General features: G+C 43.6%; 1 protein-coding gene across 2 annotated transcripts in view; it reads right to left on the bottom strand.

The window, feature by feature from the left end:
• The window catches only part of LOC138300280 (STE20-like serine/threonine-protein kinase), a 310,793-nt gene that overhangs the window by 21,104 nt on the left and 264,009 nt on the right, over nucleotides 1-25,680 (bottom strand). For both annotated transcript variants that reach the window (XM_069239454.1, XM_069239453.1), the window contains 3 exons: nucleotides 20,322-20,510; nucleotides 13,539-13,664; nucleotides 7,027-7,140 (listed from right to left, as the gene is read on the bottom strand). In XM_069239454.1, coding sequence (XP_069095555.1) covers nucleotides 7,027-7,140; nucleotides 13,539-13,664; nucleotides 20,322-20,510 — 429 coding nt within the window. The remainder of the gene's footprint in view (nucleotides 1-7,026; nucleotides 7,141-13,538; nucleotides 13,665-20,321; nucleotides 20,511-25,680) is intronic.

Below are 25,680 nucleotides of genomic sequence, written 5' to 3' on the forward strand. Positions count from 1 at the left end.
AGACACTCTTGTTGATTGCTGGTTTTTATTAACCAATCGTCCAAGTAAAGGAATACGTGCATGTGCTGTCTCCTGATGTGAGCGGCTACTACTGCAAGGCATTTTGTGAATACCCTTGGGGCTGTTGTTATCCCGAACGGTAACACTTTGAAATGGTAATGCACGCCTTGGATTACAAATCTTAAGTATTTCCTGTGGGAAGGTTGTAAGGGTATGTGGAAATATGCATCCTTGAGATCTAATGTTGACATGTAGTCCTGTTTTTTGAGCAAGAGAATCACGTCTTGAAGTGTTACCATGTGAAAGTAATCTGATTTGATCTAAAGATTCAGTGTTCTGAGGTCTAATATGGGTCTCAGCGTTTTGTCTTTCTTTGGAATTAGGAAATACAGGGAGTAGACACCTGTTCCTTTTTGATGATTGGGTACTAGTTTTATTGCTTGTTTTTGTAACAATGCTTAGACTTCTAGTTGTAACAGGTCTAAATGTTGTTTGGACATATTGTGTGCTCTTGGAGGCACACCTGGTGGCAATTGTAGGAATTCTATGCAATAACCATGTTGGATAATGGCTAGGACCCATGCATCCGTAGTTACGTTTTCCCAGTGGTGGTAATATGCGGTAAGTCTCCCCCCCACTGGTGTTGAGTGGTGGGGGTTTGTGACATTGAAGTCACTGTTTGTTTTGTGGGGTTTTTGGGCTCTGGAATTTCCCTCTTGTCTTTGGGAACTGTCCACCCCTATATGTTCCTCGAAAACCTCCTCTTTGATACTGGCCCTGATATGTGGGTCTGGCTTGTGATGTGGAAGGCTCTGTGGTTTGGGAACGAACCCCCCCCCCTAAAGTGCGGCTTTCTAAAAGTGCCTCTGCTCTGTGGAGAGTAGAGCGCGCCCATGGCTTTGGCCGTGTCCGTGTCTTTTTTGAGTTTTTCTATTGCCGTATCCACCTCCGGCCCAAACAATTGTTCTTGGTTGAACGGCATATTAAGCACAGCCTGCTGGATTTCATGCTTAAAACCGGAGCTCCGTAACCATGCGTGCCTACGAATGGTTACTGCAGTGTTCACTGTCCTTGCGGACGTTTATGCTGAATCCATAGCAGACCTTATTTGGTTGTTCGAGATAGTTTGTCCTTCCTCAACAACCTGTTGGGCACGTTTCTGGTACTCGTTGGAAAGGTGTTGAACGAGATGTTGCATTTCATCCCAATGTGCCCTGTCGTATCGAGCCAGTAGAGCCTGGGAATTGGCAATCCGCCATTGATTGGCTGCCTGTGCTGCCACCCTCTTGCCTGCTGCATCGAATTTCCGACTTTCTTTGTCGGGCGGTGGTGCGTCCCCTGAGGATTGGGAGTTCGCCCTCTTCCGGGCTGCTCCCACTACCACCGAATCAGGAGTTAATTGTTGTGTGATAAACACAGGGTCCGTTGGGGGAAGTTTATATTTCTTCTCCACCCTAGGCGTGATGGCTCTGCCTTTTACCGGGTCCTGGAACACTTGTTTGGCATGTTTTAACATGCCTGGCAGCATTGGCAACCTCTGGTATGAGCTGTGAGTGGATGCCAATGTGTTAAACAAAAAGTCATCCTCTATGGGCTCTGCATGCATTGCTGAATTGAAGAAGGGGGATATGGAGGATTAATGGCCCAGTGTATGCCCTCCTACGGATACTATAATATACTGAAATACACTGTTCCACTGAACACTGTTCTGAAATACACTGTTCCGGGAGCGCGGCTTGGGGTAGGTGACCCTCTTCAACCCAGGACTATCAAAAAGTGTTTGTAAAGCCTGGCTAAAGGCCGACGCAGTCCCATGAAGCCCTTTCCCTAGTTGGGAGGGGTGACTTATAGGAACAGCAAGTTCGGGTCAGATTGGACTCGTGTAAGTGACTGGTATCCTTCCTTTTTGACTTTGTGCTGACAGTTACAGACTGCAGGAATCTAATTAGTTGATAGTAGGAGAGATTCAAAGTACATTAGGTCCTGAAGAAGCGTCACTGGATCCTTTGAGGACCATAGAGACGTGAAACATGTCGACCTCACTTCTGAGGTGCGTCAGGTAGTTCCTGGCCTCCTCTTGTTTCTACAAACCAATATAGAGTGGTGGAGCATTACCTCTTTCCCACTCCCTTGTTGTGTTTTTAATCTTGGCCATTTCCCTACATAGATTAATAAATTTGATTATTCAGAGGGTTATGAACCAATTTTAATTTTTCCATTATTCTCCCTTCTTTGTTCTCCTTACTCACTTTTGGGGTTTGTGGCATCATTGAGAAAAGATCTCCGGCAAAGAGCCCCCCGATAGAGGGAGCCCGTCAGACATTGCAGCGCCGGTCTGACGAGGAGCATGTCCGATGATGAAGCATGACACCCAATAGGGTGAGTGAGTACTCTTGCTCCTAATTATTAGGACCCCAGTTCCATCCTTTCTTGCACTTTTTGGAACAGTGTATTTCAGTATATTATAGTATCTTCATGCATTGCTACATTATGAAATGTAGCTGCCCTTGAAACCACCTGCATATATGCAGTGCTGTCCTCAGGTGGTGACGGCCTAGCCGGGTAGCAATCGGGACTACTGTCTGAGATGGGTGCATCATACAAGTCCCATGCATCCGGGTCATCTTGCGTCATCCCAGTGTGTGTTGGCGACTGCATCATTGGGGGTGTAGCTACCGGGGACAGGTGTGGCGAATGCGATGGAGATTGCTGTGGCGAGAACCTTGGTGATGTTTGGTCTTTAGCCACTTTCGCTTTTGGCTGCATTTCCGTCTCCTGGAAAGCTTTCGCTTGATTTTTATTGGGGGAAGAGTTTGGATTTTCCCCGTGTCCATTTGTATGTGCAGCCTCCTCTGGGTATGGTCAGGCTCTCCCATGCCCAGTTCTTGTTCAAATCTGTGCCCTTGCAACTGACTTGAAAGGCCTTGCTTTTCTGTATAAGAGCCTGGTTCCGGCTCCGAGGCTGCATGTTTCGGCACCAAAGCTTTTTGTACAGTCTTTTTCGGCTCCGAGGAAACCTTCTTGACTTTTGGGGTGCCGAACTCTTGGTGCCGAGATTGTTCGGAGCCGGTATCTCGACCGGAGTCGGATGTCTTCGGCTGCTGGGAGGCCTTTTTCGGTGCCGATGTTTGGTCACCGTGTTTTCGGGTTAAGCCATGGCCTGTTGGCGGTGGCATCCCCTTGGCCTTTATTATTTTTGAGTGAGTCTGCCGGGGCTGGTTTACTCACAGTTTGTTGCTGCGTCTTCGGCTGCTCACTTTCGGACTCGTCCGAGTCCGAATCTCGAAAGGAGAATCTCTCCTCTTCCTCTACGTCGATCTGCTCGGTCGGTATTGACGCCATCTGAAGTCTTCGAGCTCTTCGATCTCGTAGTGTTTTCTTGGATCGAAATGCCTGACAAGCCTTTCAAGTATCCTCTTTGTGTTCTGGAGACAAACATAGATTACAGACCAAGTGTTGGTCTGTATAACGATACTTTGCGTGGCAGTTGGGGCAGAAGCGGAAGGGGGTCCGGTCCATGAGGTTTGAAGATGGACGCGGTCGGGCCGACCAGGCCCCGCTGGAGAGTGGAAGCCCCGAAGGGCCGCCGGAGCGCTTCTTTCTTCGGTGTCGATGTGCTAACACTGAACCGGTACCGAGCGCGAACAATACCGTCGAATTTTCCGATAACTAACTAACTTTTCCAAATCGAAATACGGAGCGAAGAGGAACACGTCCGAACCCGATGGCGGAAAGAAAACAATCTAAGATGGAGTCGACGCCCCTGCGCAATGGAGCCGAAAGGGAGGAGTCCCTCGGTCTCGTGACTCGAAAATACTTCTTCGAAGAAAAACAACTTGTAACACTCCGAGCCCAACACTAGATGGCAGGATAATGCACAGCATGTGTATTTGCAGCTACACATGCCATCGAACATATGTATATATTGATGTAGATAGATATGTAAAATTTTACCCTGTTGTTTTTCTATGAAGTTGTTTTTCTTTTGAAGAAGTCTTTCGAGTCACAAGCTATAGTAACTCCACTCATTCCTCATAATATGCATGGGCATCTGCTCCATTGTTAGATTATTCTTTCCGCCCAAAGGCTGAGGATGTAGATGGATTATAGAGGTACAGAAAAGATGACAATGTGAAAGAATAATATATGCAAAAGATAAGTGTCTGTAACATCCATAGGCTTCTAGGGAGGACAGTAGGCACTACATGTCACAGATGCCTACAGGGTAAACATTTTCCGTTCATGGCATTGGTAGCTGTAGATACACACGCTGAGCATAGACTGTAAATCAGTATTCCCATACAGGGGTGGCTAGTCGGAGGATGTTGCAAAAGACTGGAAAAATGTGCCTAAGACAGCCTGGCCAACTCTAGCTTGTTGCCATGCTAAAACATCCACACAGTTATGTTTAGTAAAAGTGCGGGGAGTAGGCCAAGTAGCTGCTTTACAGATGTCAGCTATAGAAATATTACCAAAGTAAACCATAGTGCCTCCTTTTATGCAAGTGGAGGGGGGTCTGGAAGAAATAAGCAAAGGACTTTTTGATTTGGCATAACAGGTTTGTATATGTTTGATCAACCAGCATGTTAGTCCTGCTTTGCCCAGAGCCCAGCCTTTATGTGGTGTGGAGAAAGAAACAAAAAACGGTTGTGTCGTTCAGAAGTTTGTGCTGTCAATATAATACATAAGTGTTCTTTTGCTAGCTAAGGTATGAAGAGCTTGTTCTGCTATTGACTGTGGAAGTGAGAAGAAAGCAGGCAGTTCTTTAGTTTGATTAAGGTAGATACTACGGATCACCTTAGGAAGGAACCTGGGGTTCGTCCAGAAGACAACCCTATTGTGGTGAACATGGTAAAAAGGTTCTCCCAGCTCCGTGGTAGATTTACTGCCTCTTCTTCTAAAGTCAATTTTCTCTTTGGAGGAACAGTGTCCTCTGCCTAAGGAGCGGGCTTAGCTGGAATTCGACCAGTCTCAGGATGAATATGTATATGCTGTTGCCTGGCACTGAGTTCCTCCTCAAGGTGCTGGAGGATAGGCTGATCCTCGGAAGTGGATGTACCCCTGTACGTCAACTTACTCAGAGCTCAGGATGTCTGTTGGCCTGCAGTCACCGAGCCGTTTTTCGGATCCAAAGGCCTGGACTCAGAGAGTGGCCTCGTGGGTGTCTATAATGCTGGAACCAAAGACCTAGATGAAGTTGAATGGCTGGATGCTTCAATGCCAAGAGTTGAGCTCACATGAACTAAAAACTCTGTAGTTCGGTGCTCAACCTGGGCTTGTGGCAGTGGTGGACCGGAAGCTTCATTGACTGGCCTGTGAGCTCGATGCTCAACCTCCACCAAGGAGATGCTCAGCTTCTGAGTGGTGTTAAGGGGTGGAGGAGAGATGTTGGTACTCTAGCCTTCTTCGGAGGTGGACACCATTGACTTTGATGGGTGGTGGGCCATCAACGCTTAAGTGATGCAAAGATATTGCAGAGTTTTCTTGTTCCTGAAGGCAGGCCTCACTGAGCAGGAATCCGGTCTGTCCTGATGGTCCAAGGACAGACAGAGGTTACACATCTGTCGTCCAGTTCTTCACTTGCCACTTCAGACAGTATCTGAAAGGAGTCCATTCCATTATGTGTACATTCTCTTGTGCCGAGCAATGGATGGAGCCCCGGAGGGGCTAGGCCCCATACAGGGCTTTGAAATTGTTCTGCGAGTAAGAAAGGATCTGAGCAGGCTCAGCGTGAACATCACGTGGCTTCGAACCAAAGCTCAAAAGGAGACGTCTAAACCGGAGCGGAGAAAAAACAATCAACAATGGAATCAATGCCAATGCGGATTAACAGTAACTGGGGTCACTATAACTTGTGACTATAAACACTTCTTTGAAGAAAAACGACCTGCACATGTCCAAACCCAACAGGAGTATGTACAGGCGGAAATAAAACAATCTAAGATGGAGTCGATGCCCATGCGCAATGGAGCCGAAAGAGAGGAGTCACTCGGTCCCGTGACTCGAAAAGACTTCTTCAAAGAAAAACAACTTGCAACACTCTGAGCCCAACACTAGATGGCAAGAACAGTGCACAGCATGTGTATCTGCAGCTACACATGCCATCGAACATATATATGTATAGCTATATACACACACACAAACACGTTTTTTAACAATTTACAGGAAAAAAAAAATCCTAATCTCCTGCAAGTTATCATGGTGGAAAACCATTCGTTTTGGTTCAGAAGTGAATATTCTGAACATTTTATTTGCCTGTATTTCCCTACAATCCTGCGGTTTCAAACAACCAAAATGACCATAAAAACAATGTTTCAACTACAATTAACTAATATGTGGAAATACTACATAAGTGCTCTGTGCAGAACACAATTCCTATGAAAACCCACACGCACTTGGTATTGCCAAACTCAGTACATTCAGGGCAGAATTTCTAATGTTAGGATTACATGATTTATGTATTTATGATAGCTGCAATGAATTACTGACCAGTTTTGCTGAAAGAAGGTAATAATGTTCGCATTTGACAGAATAACAATACACATTCCTGCATACTGCTAACATCTTTGGATGGGTGTAATCAAAACAGGCGGAGGTCTTTAGGCAGCCTCATACTAACAGTAGCACTGATGTGTGTGAAGAGCTGGGCACTGAAAGGGTTAAAGCTCACTTCCCTGAAGAAGTTTTTGTGTCTTCCATGCTTTGAAAGTGACGGATCTGTACTCTTAAGTAACCGGGACTCACTGCAGCAGTAGGCTTCACGAGGTACATTTCACCTGCTCACTATGCTATTGTTTATCTACATCATTCCAAACTCAAGCACACCGCCGTACAAAATGAAGGAAAGCGCATTAGTTCAAGGTGCTATATAAGACCAATCAAACAAAAACTTGCGTTGATAAACAGGAATACACTGAGCTATGAGAGAGAGAGAGAGACAGATAACTGAATAGCATTTGAAATAAAGACCATTGACTTTTTTCTAGTATCTGACAAATCGTCTTGATTTCCAGTTGTTTGTGCTACCTTCTTTCTCGGTCTCAGTTTCTCTCTCCATTCCTTCAATTCCTGGCTATGCTCATCATCCAGCTCCTTGAGCTTCTGGGTTTCGTGTTCAATCAGCAGGTGGCATTTTTCATTCTAAAACCAAGACAATTATTAGGTTCAAGTTATGTTTTATACCAACATCCATGCACTCTGGAATAATTTTACAGTTTACATTTTACGAGTGTGGTTTATTCTATACACTACAGATGTTCCACTATGGTGCATCTGTGTTTAGAGGCAAATTTAAAGACTTCCTAAATGGACAAGATTAGTTTTTAATATAAATTTGGAATGCTTTGCTTAAGAGGCAGCTTTATTTCAACTGTGCGCTCTGCCTCTGGAGTTACCTGCATCGCTCAGACCTTCATGCTCATCTTATACACCACTCCTTGCGCAGCCTTCCCATCACAGAAGGGCGGGACCAGCAGAACTCTAGAAAAGGATAGGCTCTTGTAACTTGAAAGGAGGTCAGGTACTGGTGCTCTGTGACAGCGCTGCGCTAAATGCGTAAACCGTGCCATTTGACTGGTGTGCAATTGGTAGCATGTTTTAGGTTTAAGGCCGTTGAGCCTGTGATACTGTCTGTGAAACCAACAAAATTACAAAGTTTCTAACGGACATATTGGCTCCCTGTTTTATTTTAAGACAAAGGGCCTGATTTATATCTTGGTGGCATGGATGCTACATTGCTTTTTTGCGACTGAGTTTCTGTATCGCCAAGATTAGGATCCGTGGCCCGATGTAAATGCAGGCAGATCTTTGCTTTAATCATGGCCGAGACTACTCCCGACTCTGCAGTGCTTAACCCCCTCTGACGGCCTAACAGAGTAAAGGCCGGAGACTGACTTCTAATAACGCCCAAGTGATTTAGATGGGAAGACTTAGAGGCCAGTTTCACTGCCTGTCACCACCAGAAAAAAAAAAAACTGGCTTTAAGGGGTAGTGAAAAATACAAAATGCTCACCTCGCTATAGGAGAGGACTCCCATAGCGGGGAGCACTGTCTTATTATCAAAAAGAAAATCTTGCTTCGAGATTTTCTTTTTGACAACGCAAAAGAAACAGTTTGCCACATGGCTCAGCCATGCTTGATGAAGCTGCGCGCCAAACTCCAAAAAGCATTGACAGGAACCGCTGTGACAGCAGTCCCTGGCAATGTTTTAACTCTATGACCATAAGTACAGGGAAGGAGACCAAATCACAGGCTCATTTAACCAGCAGAACAAGCACTGCAGTGATATCCATTGCAATGGCATGGACAATGATCCACTATGTCCCACATTTTCCAATCATGTGTGAAAGGTATATGGAGAATACTTTGGTCTACGGCTCTCATGTAAGCTGCCTATGTGAACTGTGCCCAGTAATTGGGAATCTTAGAACAATGCACCCAGTGATCAGGGAGGGACCAGCTGAATGGCAAGTGCTCAACTAAGGAGGTTAATCAGACACTTAGATCCTTCCTGCCAATTCAAAGTCAAAAATAAAAATTGCAGGGAAAACTTATATTGGCTTCTAGAGGAACGAGGTCCTGCTATGAAACAATTAGTGCAATACAACAGCATCACTGATCTATTTAATGATGATGTTTAACAACCAAAATGCTTCATTGAAGCTGGACTGGTGATAAAATGCCTCAAGCGCGGCTTGGCAACATTCTTGCCTTGCTTGAAAAATGTCCTTGCCTGCACACCATTATTCCCCTGCTTTAAAAATGTGCTCATCAATGGTAAGAACAAACCAACTTGGTCCTCACAAAGGGGCACTGGACTCCGAAACACAGAACAGACATGTTGAAACAAATGGTAGAAAAGTTTCAATTAATACATTGAATTTCATTTGAACTTTTTAACATCCCAGGGCTTGGGTAGTGAACCAATATCCCAGATGTGTAAGTATCTGCTGTCCAAGTCATAAACTAGAGGGAAAAGAGATTCAGGAAGGAACAACCACAAAATTGTACAGTAGAGTCTGCAAGAAGGTGTCCAAATGCCTTTATCGCCCCCAGGTGGTGGTCATGGGATATTGCACCCTGTCGAAGAGGGCAAACAATACATAAACGTATTTATATCACCTTTTTCATGATAAGACCGATTGTTTTGTTTCTTCTTCTGCAACTCACTATCACCTACTCACTCCTTCCATAGGCTTCTTCACCCTTTCCTTCCACTCGGTCGTGACACAGCTTCCAACCCCTTAAACGCTCTAATTTCTCTCCAGGGGCTCCATACCCCATTAACCTATACTTTATCGCCACAAGTTGGCTGCATGCCCCATCTTCTCCACTCCTTCACGATGAGGTCCATGAGGTCCACGCTTGCCTCCTACTCTTCCACACCATATACTCAAAACTTCCTTCCCCTCCACCCTCCTACTTCTTGTGTCAAATGCTACAACAACCTGGCCTCCACTCTTCCACATTATTTAGCTTACCACACCAGGCTGCATACCTGCTTATACACTCTCTCAAAACAGGCCTACAGTCCTCCTCCATTGCTTCACCATAGGATCCAAGTATTTCCCTTTCCACTCTCACTCTGGCTTTAACCACCCGCCACAACACCTTTTTTTACCTCTTGTCAAATGCTTCTCTTTATCCATGCCCGACACTCTCACCCAAGGTTGCCCAGCTGCTCCTTAATTTGCCTACTTTGTAGAAATACAGGCCTTGGGAGTCTCACTGCCAACCTATCACCTGCTATTCTGCTGTATATGGGACCCAACGTATACGTAACTCCAGCAAAAGATCTACCATAGGAACTGCCAGAAAGACCAAAGCCCAACATTCATGACTAACAGCCATCTTAAGTGATCACAAAGCAATATGTTAATGGTTAACAAGACAAACGATGTTTCTTTCTTGGGCCTAGGAAAACAGAGCAAAGACTAACATGCCAGTCTGATGCCTCGATTACTCAGCCACCATGAGTCACGCTGTTATACTGCTTGTTATCTCTATTGTGTTGCATTTACAACACAATACAGGTTTGTGAAATATCTCAAGTGGAAGCTGCTCTTGCATATTAGACTAGAAATTAGTTGAAGTTGTGTGTGAAGTGGCATTAGTTATTGTTAAAAAAAGACAACGTTACTATTACTGCTCTTTGAGCACAACTTCGAACCCTTAGTATTCACAGTGCAGAATTTTTATTGCACCCAATTAACTGCGGCGAAATGGACTGGCAATCTTCTGCATTAGCCTGGTAAAAAGGGGCTTCTCTTGTGCAGTGGATGCAATTGTAAACACCTGGGATATGGAAGATGACCTGGCACCCAGCATCGATGTGAAAGTGTGCTTTCTGAGGCATCACGTCTTCATTTCTGAATGCCCGGTTATAGTGTAAGGTTAGGTTAGACAGTGCGTCTGGTAAGGTTTACTCAGGTGGCCCAGCTTTGGTAAACAAGGCTTTGAGCGCACTCGGAATAGTTAACAGAAATCTGTTTTCACCCCGTAGAATATTTTGACTTTCTTCTGTATGACATGAAACAAGCCCTTTCTGCTACTTTTTCTACTTAATATCTTTTTAATCCTTGAAACCTTACTTATGCCCTCCGCAGGCTGTGAAAACTCTCACCAGCAGCCATCTCCTACAAGAGTTTGAGGTGTGCTGTGCAGAGTTCCATTGCTCTGGTCAAGAAGGAGCACAAATACGCTGAAATCAACCCCTGCAGTGATCATAATACTTATTTGAGGTGCAGCTCCAACACTGGCTCTGGTCGTCGTGCATTTCAGGGAGATGCTCGGTCAGGCTAGGTCAGGCTATTATTGTCGTCACCCTTAATAGCAAACAACAGCACAGCAAGCATCCCGGGGTCCACCTCCAGGCAGTCTTTGCTAAGAGAGAGCAATGCTTTACCTGGACTAGGCTCATATTATAATCAACCTAGAGGCAGACAGTTTCTACCGAGAGGCAAAACTGTTTCCTCTAACAGATCCACCACTTTCATCGTCTGTGCGTCGCACATGACAAGCACTTTGGCCTCTGTGCCCTGACAACTGAGTTCACCCAGACCATATGAGAGTAGAACACTGCCAGTCAATCACGTTCTGGGAGAAGAAAACGTTTCACACAACTAAAGGGATCATTCCCTCTCTATGTGATTAGCCGTGAGTACAAGGATCTCCCGGTCCAAGCAAGCTTACAATAATTACAGGTGAATGAAAGAACCAATTACATTGATTTCAGAATAGAAGGTGAAATAACTTTGGGTGTGGTAGAAGTATGTGCAAAAGAGAACGATGATGTCTGCTGACAAAAGAGAAAATTATTGTCATCTGTGAAAATTCACGTGTCCAGGCATCACAAGATCCAAATTCCACACCTGCTACAGCTGTTTCATTTGTAAAGTTCTGTGCCAACTTATCCAAGTACAGGGTTGTAAAAGTAAAATTAGACAATACGACCGAAGTGCAGTCAACAAATCGAATAAAGAGCTAAGATCACCAGAAGCACTGCACTGATAAAGCTCAGAAAGGCCCAAACACGTGGGCTGCTCTCCTTTAGAAGGAGCATGGCCTGTTAATTCTAGGTGAACAATTCCTTACAGGATGGTTGGCAAGACCAACGTGGATTTGGCTATTCCAAGCTTCTGATGGGGCAGGCAAGCTTGTCCAGCCCGAACTGGTAGGCCATGCTTCTTCTTAATGAGAGCAATCCACATGTTTGGACATTTTTGAACCCAGACATAATAGTTGTACTGGCTGAAGTACTTCCATTCATCACTTTTGATCTACCGAACTTGCTGTGCCAAGTGCTATATCATGATGTGTCTGTCGAGTATTTTCTGCTATAGACCCTTCACTGATGAGGCAACTAATGCTGCAATTGTCCTGGGCCACCTATATTCTCATTTAGATGGGACTCAGGTTGGCAGTTTGGACTAGGTGTCCAGTGGGAGAACCAAAGACTGATTTGCATAAATGAGATCCTGGTCTGTGATGGCACAGGTGAGGAACGGAAAGCACCCACAATCCTTTCCAGTGTTTCACACTTGCCATGCACCAACTTAAGACCCTGCTGAACACTATCAGACTGCACCATGCAAGCTGCCAGCCATAACAAATGACATGAGGTGACTTTCCAAAACGCAGCACACATCATGAAGACATTTCTAGGTGGGATAGATAAGCTGGGGATGACTTCCCACAATTCATTTCTGTGCTCCTACAAACGCCACCTGAGGTCTAGTAACCAAGCAAAGATAAGCTGAAGTGGTCAGGCTGAGCCAACGCTTCACTGTCACCAGTAGCTGTGATAAGAGTACATGTAAAATACCGCACTGAGCGTTATCAGTGTCCATGATATGCGGCACAGCACAATCAGATGTATTTACTTTAGTAGCCGTGCCCTGTTTCAAACAACTAAGGGCCAGATGTACAAAGCCTGTTTGCGCTTCTTAATGGTCCGAATCTGTCTTTTGTGCTGTTAAGAAATTGAAAGAAGGCTTTTCTAATGTACAAAGCCCTTTAAGAAATTGCAATTTGCCTTTCCCAGAATCGGAAATGCAAATAGGGATTTCCTATATAAATTTCCTACTCTGATCTACCATGCATTTCCAAAAGGCGGCTTGGGCATTTTGGAGATGCAATTACCACTGAATTCAAGTCGGTGGCAGGCAGGTGAAATTTTGTTAAAAAGCACCCTAAGGTGTTTTTTTTTTTTTTTTTCTTTTTTTTTTAAAGGCAATTGAGCACCCACATGACCCTTATGCATGTGCTCTACAGGCGCACCACTGTTTTTGGGGTGCACAAGGAGGGGTCTTTTTTCCGTAGCTACCATTGGTTTTGCATTTTCTAAATAGGGATTTCTTAATAATAGATTGTTATTTAGGAAATGCAAAACTGGTCCACTGATTCAAATGCAATGGGATTGCTTAATACTTACTTTGTAGGAATCGCAATTAGGAAATCGGTATATTTGTACATAGCAGTTTGCATTTCTATGAAGTCACTATTTAAGAAAAGCAAGACTGCATTTTTGTACATCTGGCCCTAAGGAAGGTTGGTGCTGGGGGACTGGGGTGAAGATGCCAGGCAAAGTTCTGCAATTACAGATTGTATGTCTCTACATCAGGAGTCGCAACTACACAATCGGATACTGCAGTCTACACCCAATTATGTGGTTTATCAGTATGTCTTGATAGAGCAAGTCAATAATTGTAAAAAGATATACATTTATTTTCAGTTGCTGCATAATTACGGTTGAGAAATGGTTACGTATTGAAGCTGTTACCTTATGATGGACATATGTGCATTATGATGTTTATATATTATGTAAAACATGCTTCTGGTGTCAAATGTTTGTAAGTGAATGCCTTTGTCACACACAAATACCTGGTTGCTGTTAAAATAAATTAAAACCTAAAAAAAGCACAGTTTCACTTATCATGAAGCAGAGATTGTGCTCATTTTATACAGGGAGGGCTGTGCTCCACTAGGGCTGCTTTGACTGCTGGCTGAATCAACTGTTAAGAAGTCATTGATTGCTCTACCTGTAGTTGTTGTAGTTCCTTGATGTTGCCATCACATTGCAGCTGTAGGTCCCTCATTTGATTTTCATGCTTTTGGTGCTGAGCCAACCTTTCATTTTTCTGCCTTTTGTCCTCTTGAACTGCAAACTACAATGAAAAAGACGATGGAAGGCAAATTAGTTACTATGGTGACAAGTAAGCTGCCATTATATAATCAAATCCAAAAGGAATACAAGACTCAAGTGAGGATAAAAAAAAACTAGCAGTCCACTTACTGGCCAATGCATCAAGGACGCCTTTGCAATGCAATACGAGCAACCCCTTGTACTTCCAAAGAAGAGCTACAAGGTAACAGGAATGTATCATACCATTCTACTTTAGTTTTCCACATGGCACTGTAGTTGCCTCAGGCCTGCCCTCTTCAGAGACCTCCTCAACCATAGGTTGGCCTGAAGGGCAGTCCCATTGCTAACCATTCTGTGAAAAACAAACTCATGAATTACTCCTTCAATTTCTCATCACAGTGAGTGAGTGAGTGAGTGAGTGTGTATATATATATATATATATATATATATATATATATATATATATATATATATATATATAAAAAAGTGCAGGGTTATTGGTCTTAGCTGAATTTCTGCTGTGTCATCATGGGGTATCTGGACACCACCAGGTAGTCTCCGGGTCTCCATGAAGACTGCTTGTGTGAATTAAACATGAGTAATGTCAACTGCTGATGTGACAGTGTGTGGACCGATAGGAAAGATAGGAACCTAAACCAGCTTTCAGAAAATCTTACGGAAATGAGGGTGCCAAAAATGATTCAAAGTGTGATTGGGAGGAATGTCTGTCAATTCTATATACCTGCTGTCATGTGTGAAATCGAGTGAAAAATCTGGATGTGAAGTCCAACATTGGTTTTAGCTGCATAAATCAGTCGTAAATGTAAACATAATGGAATACAGCAAGCAAAAAAAAAAAATCAATCTCATATTGTTTAAAAATATTGGTCGATAAGGAGGATTTTAATTTCCATATCACGTTTACACACTTGGACTACTAAATCCATAGGGCCAGAGTCAAAATATTCTTTGAACTATAGTTTGAAATCTCTTTCCATAGTTCCCCTCCCATGCATAGAATATAGTTCCAAATTTTATGGGATTCAAAAAACTTCGACTAAGGACTTCTCCTGGATATCTACAACTGTAGAAGACCCACCATTTCCTAACAAACCTAATAAAGGGAAAAGTTACTTATCTTCAGTAAGCCTTATCTGGTAGAGACAATATCTAGTTGCAGATTCCCCTAGGCAATTCCCCCCCAGTGTCAGTCTGGATCCGGAGATTTTTCTCAAGCAGTACCCATGCATGCCATTAGATGGCGTCGATCCGCTCCATGCCAGATACAACATTGAGGGTCCTATGCAGGCGCTACCCTGGCGCGCAGACATCAGTTTCTTTTCATGACTCTCCACGGCAGAAGAGCAGAGCCATGAAGAACACAGACCACTGGTGTGTCAAAACTAGGGCCCTGAAACTGAGTCCCTGTCCCTAGAAATTACTTCACAGAGTGGGAAGGATAGGTGGGTGGGTAAGGAATCTGCAACTAGATATTGCTTCTGCCAGATAAGGTGTTACCGAAGGTAAGTAACTTATCCATCTGACAGAGGCAGCTAATTGCAGATTCCTTACCTTAGAATAGATTCCCAAGCAATACCATCCCCGAAGGATGGTCTGTGAACTAAGATCATACTAGAAAGTCCTGCAGGACCGAAGGGGCAAAGTGTCCATCCCTATGGACCCAACTGTCCTGGCAGTAGTGTTTGGTAAACGTGTGAAGAGATGGCCGCCTTACCGCCAGACAGATGTCAATGAGTGGAACTCTGCATGCTAACGCTGTGGTCGCAGCTTTAGCTCCAATGAGAATGCAAACCCTCAGGTGGTTGCTACCAGACTCTTCATGCCCAGTCCAGAGCCACAAGGATTACTTGGGTCTGGTCATTCTTTGTCTTCTTGAGAACTCTGGGCAGAAGTGGTATGGGGGAAAGGCGTACAACAGGAGGTCTGAGTTCCACTCAAGACAGAGTCACAGAGCGTTTGCCACCATGGAAACCCCAACGCGCAATACTGCTGACATTGCGTGTTCTCTGCAGAAGCGAACAGATCTAACCAAGGCTCTCCCCACTGCTGAAAGAGACCTTGTGCCTCCTCTGGATGGAGACGCCATTCGCGATCGACCAAGCATTGTTGGCTGAGTTTGTCCACTCTGGCGTTCAGAGAGCCCGCCGAATGTTGAACCACCAGGGAAATGCCCTGGTGTTCAAGCCACGTCCAGAGCCGCAGAGCCTCCTGATAAAGGGTCCATGAACCCACCCCTTTCTGCTTGTTGCAGTACCACATGGCGGTGTTGTTGACTGAACACCGGCACTACCTCTGCCTTGATAGAGGGAAGAAATTGCTTTCAATGCTAGCCTGATCCCGGTATTGTGCTGAATTTTAGACAGCTGGATATAGTCAGGTGACTGATCTCCCGCAAATCGGTAGAGTGGGGTGAGTGGGGTGAGTGGGCCGGGCATCAAAGTACTCTTATTAGGCTTTTTTTAATCCTCCAATCTGGGAGCAAATGTCAAGGGTTCCTAATAATGTCCTTCACCATACTGGGGGGAGAACAGTCCCTTATAACAGCGGGCCTTTAGTGACACTGGAACTCATGACAGGTTTCAGCCATTGGGTGATCTGGAATGCAATGACTGATTCAGAATGGACCACAGAGACCTTCCTCAGAGTGTAGTTAAGTCTCAGGTTGAGGCTCGGGATAAGCAAATACCTCTTCTTAAAATATGCAGCTGGAACACAGACAGGTTGGGTAGTAAGAGAGAGAAACAAGCCTGGCTCGAAAATATGAAAGTCTTTGATGTCGTCGGCTTGCAGGAGACCTCGGAATCGAAGCATCACTTTCGCTAGAGGGACATATTTCTTTCTCAGTTCTAGCTGAACCTACCTGGGACGGCAGAGCTAAGGGTGGTTTGCTCCTATTGATATCACTAGACATAAGGTATACCCCATCCCAGATCGCACATGATACTAGGAACTCGCTGGCAGTCAAATTTGATTTTTGAGGGTCTCCCGAGCATTCTGAAACTAAAGTTTTATAATTCACACGATCGGACATTCTCCACCGAACATTTAGGTACCGTTTGTTCTGTTCTACAGTTCTCTGACTGGACGATTTTAATTTACACCTATGTCCCCTCAGTTGCTCTGTAACTGAAAGTACCCTCACCGGTGGCTGTGAGCAGGGTAACCATTTTGAGCACTCAGTAGAGGGAAGTTTTTTGGAGGAAGCTTTGGCAGACTTTAATTTGCCACATAATAGAGAGGATATGGAAGGGTTTACACCCCCAACCTTTAATGGAAGAGGGGGCAATACGATTATGGATTATATATTTGTTTCAGCCTTCTTGGTTCAGTTTGTCTCTAGTTCTGATCTACAGTGGTCCACACTTAGTGATCATAATACTTTATCCCATTTTATGGACTGGGGAACCCAACAGACCATGACAGCAGATAGAGGCCCTTCTAATAAAGAGATTATCCCACATGATCAGGGCCAGAGACTAAAATGGAGTAATGTTCCTCATGATTCCTTCCTAAATTCCCTGTATATCATATGTGACTCAGGATTTGTATTGTGTTTGAGTGAGGCAGGGAATTATGGATTGCTTTTGGTAGAATCTGCAAGCACATTAATAGCAACCTTAGGGCTACTGGGAGTCATGGTCAACCCACAGGTGAGAGATGGTTTGATTCTAATTGCTCTAAGGCCCTTCATTAGCTGAAAGCAGCGTTAAGGGATGCTCCTAGAGATAGGATGCTAATAGTAAGAAGGAAGAAGGTGTACAAGCTAGCTACCCAAGCCTGTATGAAAAAGATCAGGGTACAAGCCTGGGAACATCTGGCGAATCACCTCAATTTAAGCACTAGTGCTACATTTTGTGGGATTATTAACCACTGTTTTTTCAGATGAGGCTAATAGGGTTATAACTGCACCATTCCAGCATACGGGTGGGTAAAGTATTTTTCAGGAATTTACAGCAACGCCTCGAAGAGTATGATTTCTGTACAGTTGAATATGTCTAGGACGGATGCTGCTGCCTGCTTTACGGAAGAAGAGACTGGGGCTGCCATTTGTAGCTATGTCTAAGAACAAGGCCCCGGGCCTGATGGGGTACCTGCTGATCTATTTTACCATGACACCCAGCTTTGGATAAAGATCCTAACTAGAGTATTTAATGCAGCATGGAGGACAGGTCCTCGTCTGACATGGGGATGCTCTATCATCATTCCGGTGTTTAAAAAAAAGGAGTTAGCTTGGACCCAAGATGTTACAGGCTGATTTCGCTTTTTGATTTGTCCTTCAAGATTTTGGGTACCAGATTGGGGAGAACAAAGGAATGTGATCTCTTATTTTCAGTATGGGTTTTGGGAGGGGGGGGGGGTTGGGGGGGGGGACCCTTGACCACTGCCTGAACCTGCACTTGATCATGGGAAAATATACAGTGGCCAAAATAGAGCAGATATACCTATCCTTCTTGGATTTGTCATAAGCCTTCAATTGCGTCAATGGAGCAGAGTTAGGGTCAATGTTAATTGATATGGGTTGGATCGTAGCTCTGTTAGTTACTTGCACGACCTTCATCAGGATCGAACAGCTGCAGTCAGAGTCAAATCATGAAGGGTCCCTGCCAGTGCCAATAAAAAAAAGGAGTGAGGCAGGGTTGTAGTGTGGACCATTGTTGTTTACTTTACATATCAATAATTTGTGTCCGGCTCTATTTACTGCCACAAAGGATATACCCCGGGTAGGGATGCTGTTAATACTGGCATTGGTGTATGCAGATGACACCGTTCTGCTAACCAGAACCACTGTGGGACTCCAAAGACCTCTTGACTCTTTCACTGAATTCATGGCCTTTCATATGGACGTAAACTACTCTAAGTCTCATACTATGGTAATTGGGAATTCTAATCAGTCCTGCAAGAGAGTTTTTGGGGGTGGTCTGGAGGTGACGAGGGGCTCCACTTTTCCATATTTAGGGGTTATCTTTGATGAGCGAGGAATCTGTGCCCAGAAAAGTTCAAGATAAACTTGTTGGCCAGGTCAGTGGCCTCTAATTTTGACTTTGCAGGTAGGCTGGGGGATAGACCGGCACAGGCAATGATGAAAGCTTACACAGCCAAATGAATGGCGATAGTGAGCTATGGAAGTGGGTTATGGTTCTACAGGGACTGTGGTGAGATACAGAGAGTTAAGAATGCTTTTGCAAGAAGACTGTTTCCTGAAGTTGGCTCCCACCTTTGTAGCACAAAAAGAACTGGGCCTGGATTACATCTCAGACAAGTTGGCTCTTACCCCTATAGCCAGATGGCTCAAAGTCTGGTGAATCCCCAAACTGCAATTGAACCAGGCTATTATTGGAGATTGTCTTGCCCTTGATAAAGGCCTCGACATTCCATCGTTTCATTATATTAAAGATTTCCTAGAGATATTAGGTTATTCAGTATTTTTTGGGGCACCTGAGCAAATCTAGAAAAAATGTGTCACTTGGATCAAAAGGCAATTTATCTTAGAGCCAAAACAGAGAGAAGAGGAGTTGCAACAACCTACCGTTAGGCCAAGTATGGAGCCCCATCTTCGAGTAGTGACCTCTTCTCCTCACCGTTTTTTACTAACACGTTTTAGATTAGACCTTTTGCACTGACTTTTAGCAGAACCGCAGGCCCATTAAAACATGGATAATCAGAGTCCATGTTCTTGGGATAACTCCTCAACTCAGGACACAATGCACTTTATCTTTTTTTGTGATCATTACTGCACCTTGAGACAGTGTTATATTTTACCTCTGCTAAGGGCAAAATATTTTTGGTAGGTAAAACCTGCCTTGATTTACTTACAAATGCTGCAATCCCCTATCCTATAGTTTGTCACAATGTGGCTAGCTTTTTGGCAGGTGCAGTTAGACTTCGGAAAAAACATTAGTGTGGTTAAGGAGCTGGGGATGACTAATTATCTGTATGTTGCATAATATTTTATTCTGGACTCACAACACTTTTGATATATTTATCATTGATTTTAATTGTTTTAATTCAATTTATTTCAGTTGGGTTATCAAATGCTGTCTGGTCTAATATAAATTTGAATATAGAATGTTGATGTTTCTTACATATTTAAAAAAAAAAAATTTAAAACAGCTTTATACCATAAAATTATATCTTTTCTGTAATATTCATTTTAAGCTTAAGCTGTTTCCTAGGTCCAAATAATTATTGTTCTAATGTGTGCTTTTGTGGATTTTGAATTAATCCGAAATAAAGATTATAAAGTAAAAGTAAAGTAAGTAAAAGTCATAAACTTAGCATTAAATCGGAGTTTGTGATTTCCAAAACAAACGTACACAAAAGTTTAAGTTTAACTTCGTGAACCAGGCCCTAAATATATAGGAAAAAGCAGTACAACCCCCTGTTCTACTGTTTGAGGCTATCACCTAAAAAAGTCTTCCCTATTGACTTTTCTGATAATACATTCAAAGCATTTGCAATTCCTCTAATTTCAAATACATAAAGCAGGGGTATTCCAATAGTAAACCGTTGAGAAATTAAAAAAAACCTGTATTTAAATAGACTTTCTCCCACATCTTGGTAATTTATATGGCTGAAATAAAAAGGCGTTGCTTATCCTTGTTTATAATAACATTTCATTACATAGCAATAAATGATAATATTTTGCTAAGTAGTATACCTGCTTAATCTTTTCTCGGTCTTGCTCAGGAGATCCAGAAGAGTTTATTCTTAAGCTCTTCTTAAACATGGCCATACGTGTCTTGGCTTCACTTCGCTGGATTTTAGGCAGTCTTGCTCTTTCCTGAGTCTGTTTGTTCTTTAAATCCTCAATGAGCCTTTGATTGTACCTCTGCATTTGTTCCATTTCCTGTGAAGCACATTACCAACAAGAAGCAACAAATACTTGATATAAATATGGCTAATGCACTGGGAATCCATAAGTAATGCAGTTTCAATCCTGCTTTAAAAATGAAATACTAATACAGTTTGAGATAACTGTGATGCCTTTAAAACCAAATGAACTTGTCCTCACAGAATTTATAATCCTGTCCAGAACAGTCCTTTTACACTTATCTGAAAGAGCAAGTTACTTATCCAAGACCATAAATCCTATGATCTATCAAAGATGTTCCCCCGAATAAAAGACAATCACAAAAAAACTTTTACCCTTATCGACGTGACCAGAAGTGTATCAAAGTATTAAAAAAACCTACGTTATGCAGAAGATACTCAATTCATTCTCTGAACATACACTTATGTATTTACAGCAGTTGATTGAAGTATTATATTAAGTAATGCACAAACATTAAACTAGGGCATTCACAACTCATTAACAAGCAGACCCTTTGGCTGCTGAACGAATGTTTACTGTGAAGCTGAGTCCCTTGATGTATTACAAAAAATGCAATAAAATACAACTGAAACAAATTAAATTGGAGTGTGTAGAGCCTTGTTATCACTGGATTCAAGTCTCATTCTCGTGCCTGACTACTCTTTAGTCTAACTATTCTCTTTCTTTTCAAGGGTAAATGTTGATAGATATAAAAGACCATTGTGTTCAATTGTATAACACCAAGCAAAGGAGCCCATTCATGTTTAATCTTTAAAACTGTTACTTCACTTTTGCTGATGTCTCATTTAGTTTTCACCTTATATTTTTATGTTTTTACTCTGCAATCTGTAGCCTTTAGGCCTTTTTGTAAACTTGTCAAGAGATCTTTCCCAGAGACAGTGGTTACCTCAAGAATTTACAAGGAACAGGCAAGTTCGTATCAGCCACATATTGGAAAGCACCTAGAGCAAGTTGAAAAAAACTGTCCTTTGAGGGCTTCAAATGCCCAACAGTTATCAACATAGTGTTGTTGTGAAATACCTTCACTGCATATGTAGAGTGCTCCACTAAGGTTCAAATTCAGACGGGTGTTAAATGTGTTTTAGTTATGCCCTCTGTCTCCACAGTGCCACCCCTGCTTGGTCTAACATATCTTGTGGTTATCGGTTTGATGTCCCTAGAATTGCCTTCCTCTTCAATATTATTTTCTGGGCAAATATTTTCAAAAGCATTCTGTTAATTTGTGAAGAGTTATCACAAGGCTAATATAAATTATAGGCAGCATTTAGGGTAAAAGCAAGATACTGAAAAAAATAAACAATTAAGCACTAAGCATTTTTACTCACTCACTCAAAAACATCCAAAGCTCTCACTTCCCTCATCTCAAAACTATGAAATGATTTCCAATCTTCTCTATGATATTACAAGTTAAGAATTACAATAGATAATGTATAATTGCCACCCATGGGAGCTGACATAAGTTTCTTCCATGAACCTGTTGGCACCCTAAGACTGGGAACCCACTGGCAAATTGAATGAGCACGTGTACAAGTATGCAGATTCCCAAACTGGGATTTTTTTTTTTTTTTTAGATTTGAGAGACCATACCACAGAACTGGGAGGTGAGTATTCTGCAGTGAGATATGGTAGCCACCAGAAGGAGCGTTACCACCGATAAGTAACTATTTCTTCTCATGAATACTTTTAACCGCTGATTGCTCACCCTGTGAATAGATACCAAAGCAGTACTTCCCAAGACTGAGTCTGCAGAAAAAAACTCAGACTAAAAAGTCCTGCAAGACTGATCAGCTGAGTCAGTAGTGCTTTGTGAATGTGTGCACTGATGCCCATGTAGCCTGCCAGATATCCAGGACAGGCATTCTGTGTTCCAACACAAAGTTAGCAGCCCTGGTGAAGTTGGCCTTTAGACCTTCTAGAGGTTGCTTCTTTGATGCAGAGGACTATTCAACGAGATATGGTCCATTTTTTTACCCCCTTGCTCTTCTTTGTCCACCCATGTTCCTTGCTGTGATCAATGTAAAAGCAGAGTGCCCTCTTGGGGTTAATAACATTTAAACCATCTTCCTCTTTCGAGGGGTGAGGTGGAGCTAAGAATGTCAGAAAGGTGATGGCTTGTCCATCATGAAAAGGTGTTGCCACCTTTGGGAGGAATTTAGCTTAAGTCTTTAACATCACTTTGCCTGGAAAAAAGGTGGTATAGGGAGGCTGGACCAAAAAAGCCTAAAGTTCACTCACCGGCATGTGGATGTTATAGCAATCGGAAAGATCATTCTTATGGCGAGTAGATCAAACGGACAAAACTGCATTGGTTCAAAAGAAGTACACGTTAAAAAATGTGAGAACCAGGTTTAATGCCTCACAACTGGTGATTTGAACAAGGACAGTTGGTCCAGCAAATGTGAAAAGGCCGAAAGGGCTGCCAATTAACCCTCAACTTTTTACAAAGCAAGACCTTGCTGGACCAAAAATAAGCAAAAACACATCTGCCAGTTTTGCCTGTAATGGGACTCAAATAGCAGGTACTACACCAGGCGACAAGCTTGTCCTTGCACTCTGCATACACATATTTCAATGAAGTGCATATGTCTGCCAAAATGATGTGTTCTATTTGCCCTGGATCCCGGGACACTGGATGGTGGCACTGAACATTCTGGTCACTTAATTTCAGACCATCGTCCTGCAGGCCCACAGATACTAACTGCAGTTCAGGGTGGGCCATGAGCATTTTCCTTTTGTGGTGCTCCCTCCCGGTTTTACTAGCGCCCCTTAATTTTTCACATAGATGATGGTGGTGATTGCTGTCCACCTTTGGAGGTTAGGGGTACCAATCTTCCCCTGCCTCAACGACAGGCTCTTGAAGGTGGGATCACCACAGTTAGTCACAGACTACCTCCTGAAAACGGCAAACCAGTTGAGATCACTGGGGTTCTCAGTCATCCTGCTGAAGTCACACCTTATTCCTTTGCAGAGGCTGCCTTTCATCGGAGCTCTCCTGGACACTGCACTTTCAAGATTTTTTTTTCCTGACCAGGAATTTGTGGTACCCAGAGTTTCTAGGCTTGAGCATTCATCATCTGATCAGGCTGCCACTGTGGAAGAAACTTCTGTCACAGCAGCAAGGCAGGGTCTTAACGTGATCCTGCGCAACCTGCACCTCCATGCGTGGAGACTGAGTGACAGCAGTTGACCTCCTTTGATATCTCTTTAGAATTTGTCCTGTGCAATAAGGTGTTGAGTGGGTGAAGTTCTGCTACAGGATGGAGACCTCTATCCTTCCTTGGTACAAGGAAGTAGAGAGAATAGCACTTGTATCCAGTTTTCAAAGCCGGCATCCTCTCTTTTGGCAAATGATCCTTCACTTCCTGGCACAAAACAGACATATGGTCTTCTGAAAGGAGGTTGGATGTATGGGGTATGCCCAGTGGGTAGAAAAGAGAAGGACGTATCCCCCTGTTAGACACTCTGCAGGACCAGTCTGTTGGATGTAAAACGCTGCCAACCCTGCAGAAAGTGTCTGCCACTTACATGATGGCTGTGTGCCTCTAAGAATGTACTAAAGGGGTTTTGCGATTGAGGCCAAAGGAGTAGAGGAATGGAATGAATGTGGCACCTGATGACCAGGTCACTGTCTACTGGGCCCTCAGCGATGTGCTTTGCCCCATGGCAGATGCCCGGAAATGGCAAAATTGTTGTGGGAATTGCTGGACTGGGCCTGAAAGGCTTTAAAAGCATGCTGTGGATCGGCTCTCCTTAAAGTGCTGCAGGGCAAAGTCCATTAAGACATGTCCATTAAGAATACCTTGATATCTCCAGAGAAGCCAGTGGACCTCATCCAATTATGGCATTGAAGTACCACTCTGGTTTCCATAGCCCTACCCCGACAATCTGTGGTGTCAAGACCTGAAAGGATGACAAACTTTGCCGCATTCTGAACATTCAAAATGGTTTGGACCAAGAAAGCTCTTAAGTCATCAGAGTCTGCAGGCAAAATCTCACCCACCATGTCCCACAGTGTGTGGGGGTAGAGACCAACCAGATAGCGTGCATTAACCAACTTCAAGGTAAGGCTGGCAGAGGGGACTATATGTTTACCAAATATATCCACCCATTTAGAGACTCTGTGTCTGAGGAGTGCCTGGGAATGTGTTAGGGTTCACTCTAATGCTGTACCATCATACTTTCTAGGGTATGATACAGAGTTAATAAATCTGGGTTGTTGGCAGCAGGTCCATGGGGGCTGTAGACTTATTGGTTAAGTGGTGGGCAGGCCATGGTTTAGCCCAAGTAACTGAGCGTCAGAAATGGATTCATTGGAGGGCAAAATAGGTTTGGCCAGTGTATGTCCAGGCTGCAGGACCACAATTGACACATTCATCATTATCTCCATAGTGGGGAAGTGGAGATCAAGTATCTCAGCAGCTCCCTCTATCACAGTGATAAAGGAAGTACTTTTTTCTGTTGCTGGCATAGGAGGGGAAACCAACCCAGTGTAGGGTGAGGTGCTCAGCCCACCTGCATCCTGTAGGTCCAAGTACCAGTTGTATGAGTTGAATGAGGCAAACTGTTCCACCATCCCCACCATTTTTGCCTCCATATGGCTGGCTCTGATCAGAGTCTGAATCAAAAAACTGGTGCACAGAAGTGTAATTGTTTGTGAGTCTGATGGATTCACAATTGGCTACAGTACATCAAGATCTGGATATGGCCTCAGTTGAGGGTGAGACAAAGACTCGGAGTCGAACACCATGGTGGATTGTGGTCCTTCCCCAGGTTGGTGCTCGAAGCAACACTTGAGGGGCTGGTGTGAGAAAGTAGCCTCTTTCTAGCCTTGTTACCCCCACTTTTGGCCTGTTTGTGAGGGTATGTCAGAGTGTTTTCACTGTCTCACTGGGATCCTGCTAGCCAGGGCCCAGTGCTCATAGTGAAAACCCTATGTTTTCAGTATGTTTGTTATGTGTCACTGGGACCCTGCTAGCCAGGACCCCAGTGCTCATAAGTTTGTGACCTATACAGTATGTGTGTGTTCCCTGTGTGATGCCTAACTGTCTCACTGAACTCTGCTAACCAGAACCTCAGTGGTTATGCTCTCTCTTTGCTTTCCAAATTGTCACTAACAGGCTAGTGACCAATTTCACCAATTCACATTGGCATACTGGAACACCCTTATCATTCTCTAGTATATGGT

Source organism: Pleurodeles waltl, chromosome 6, assembly GCF_031143425.1.
Source record: "Pleurodeles waltl isolate 20211129_DDA chromosome 6, aPleWal1.hap1.20221129, whole genome shotgun sequence".
Taxonomy (NCBI): Eukaryota; Metazoa; Chordata; class Amphibia; order Caudata; family Salamandridae; genus Pleurodeles; species Pleurodeles waltl.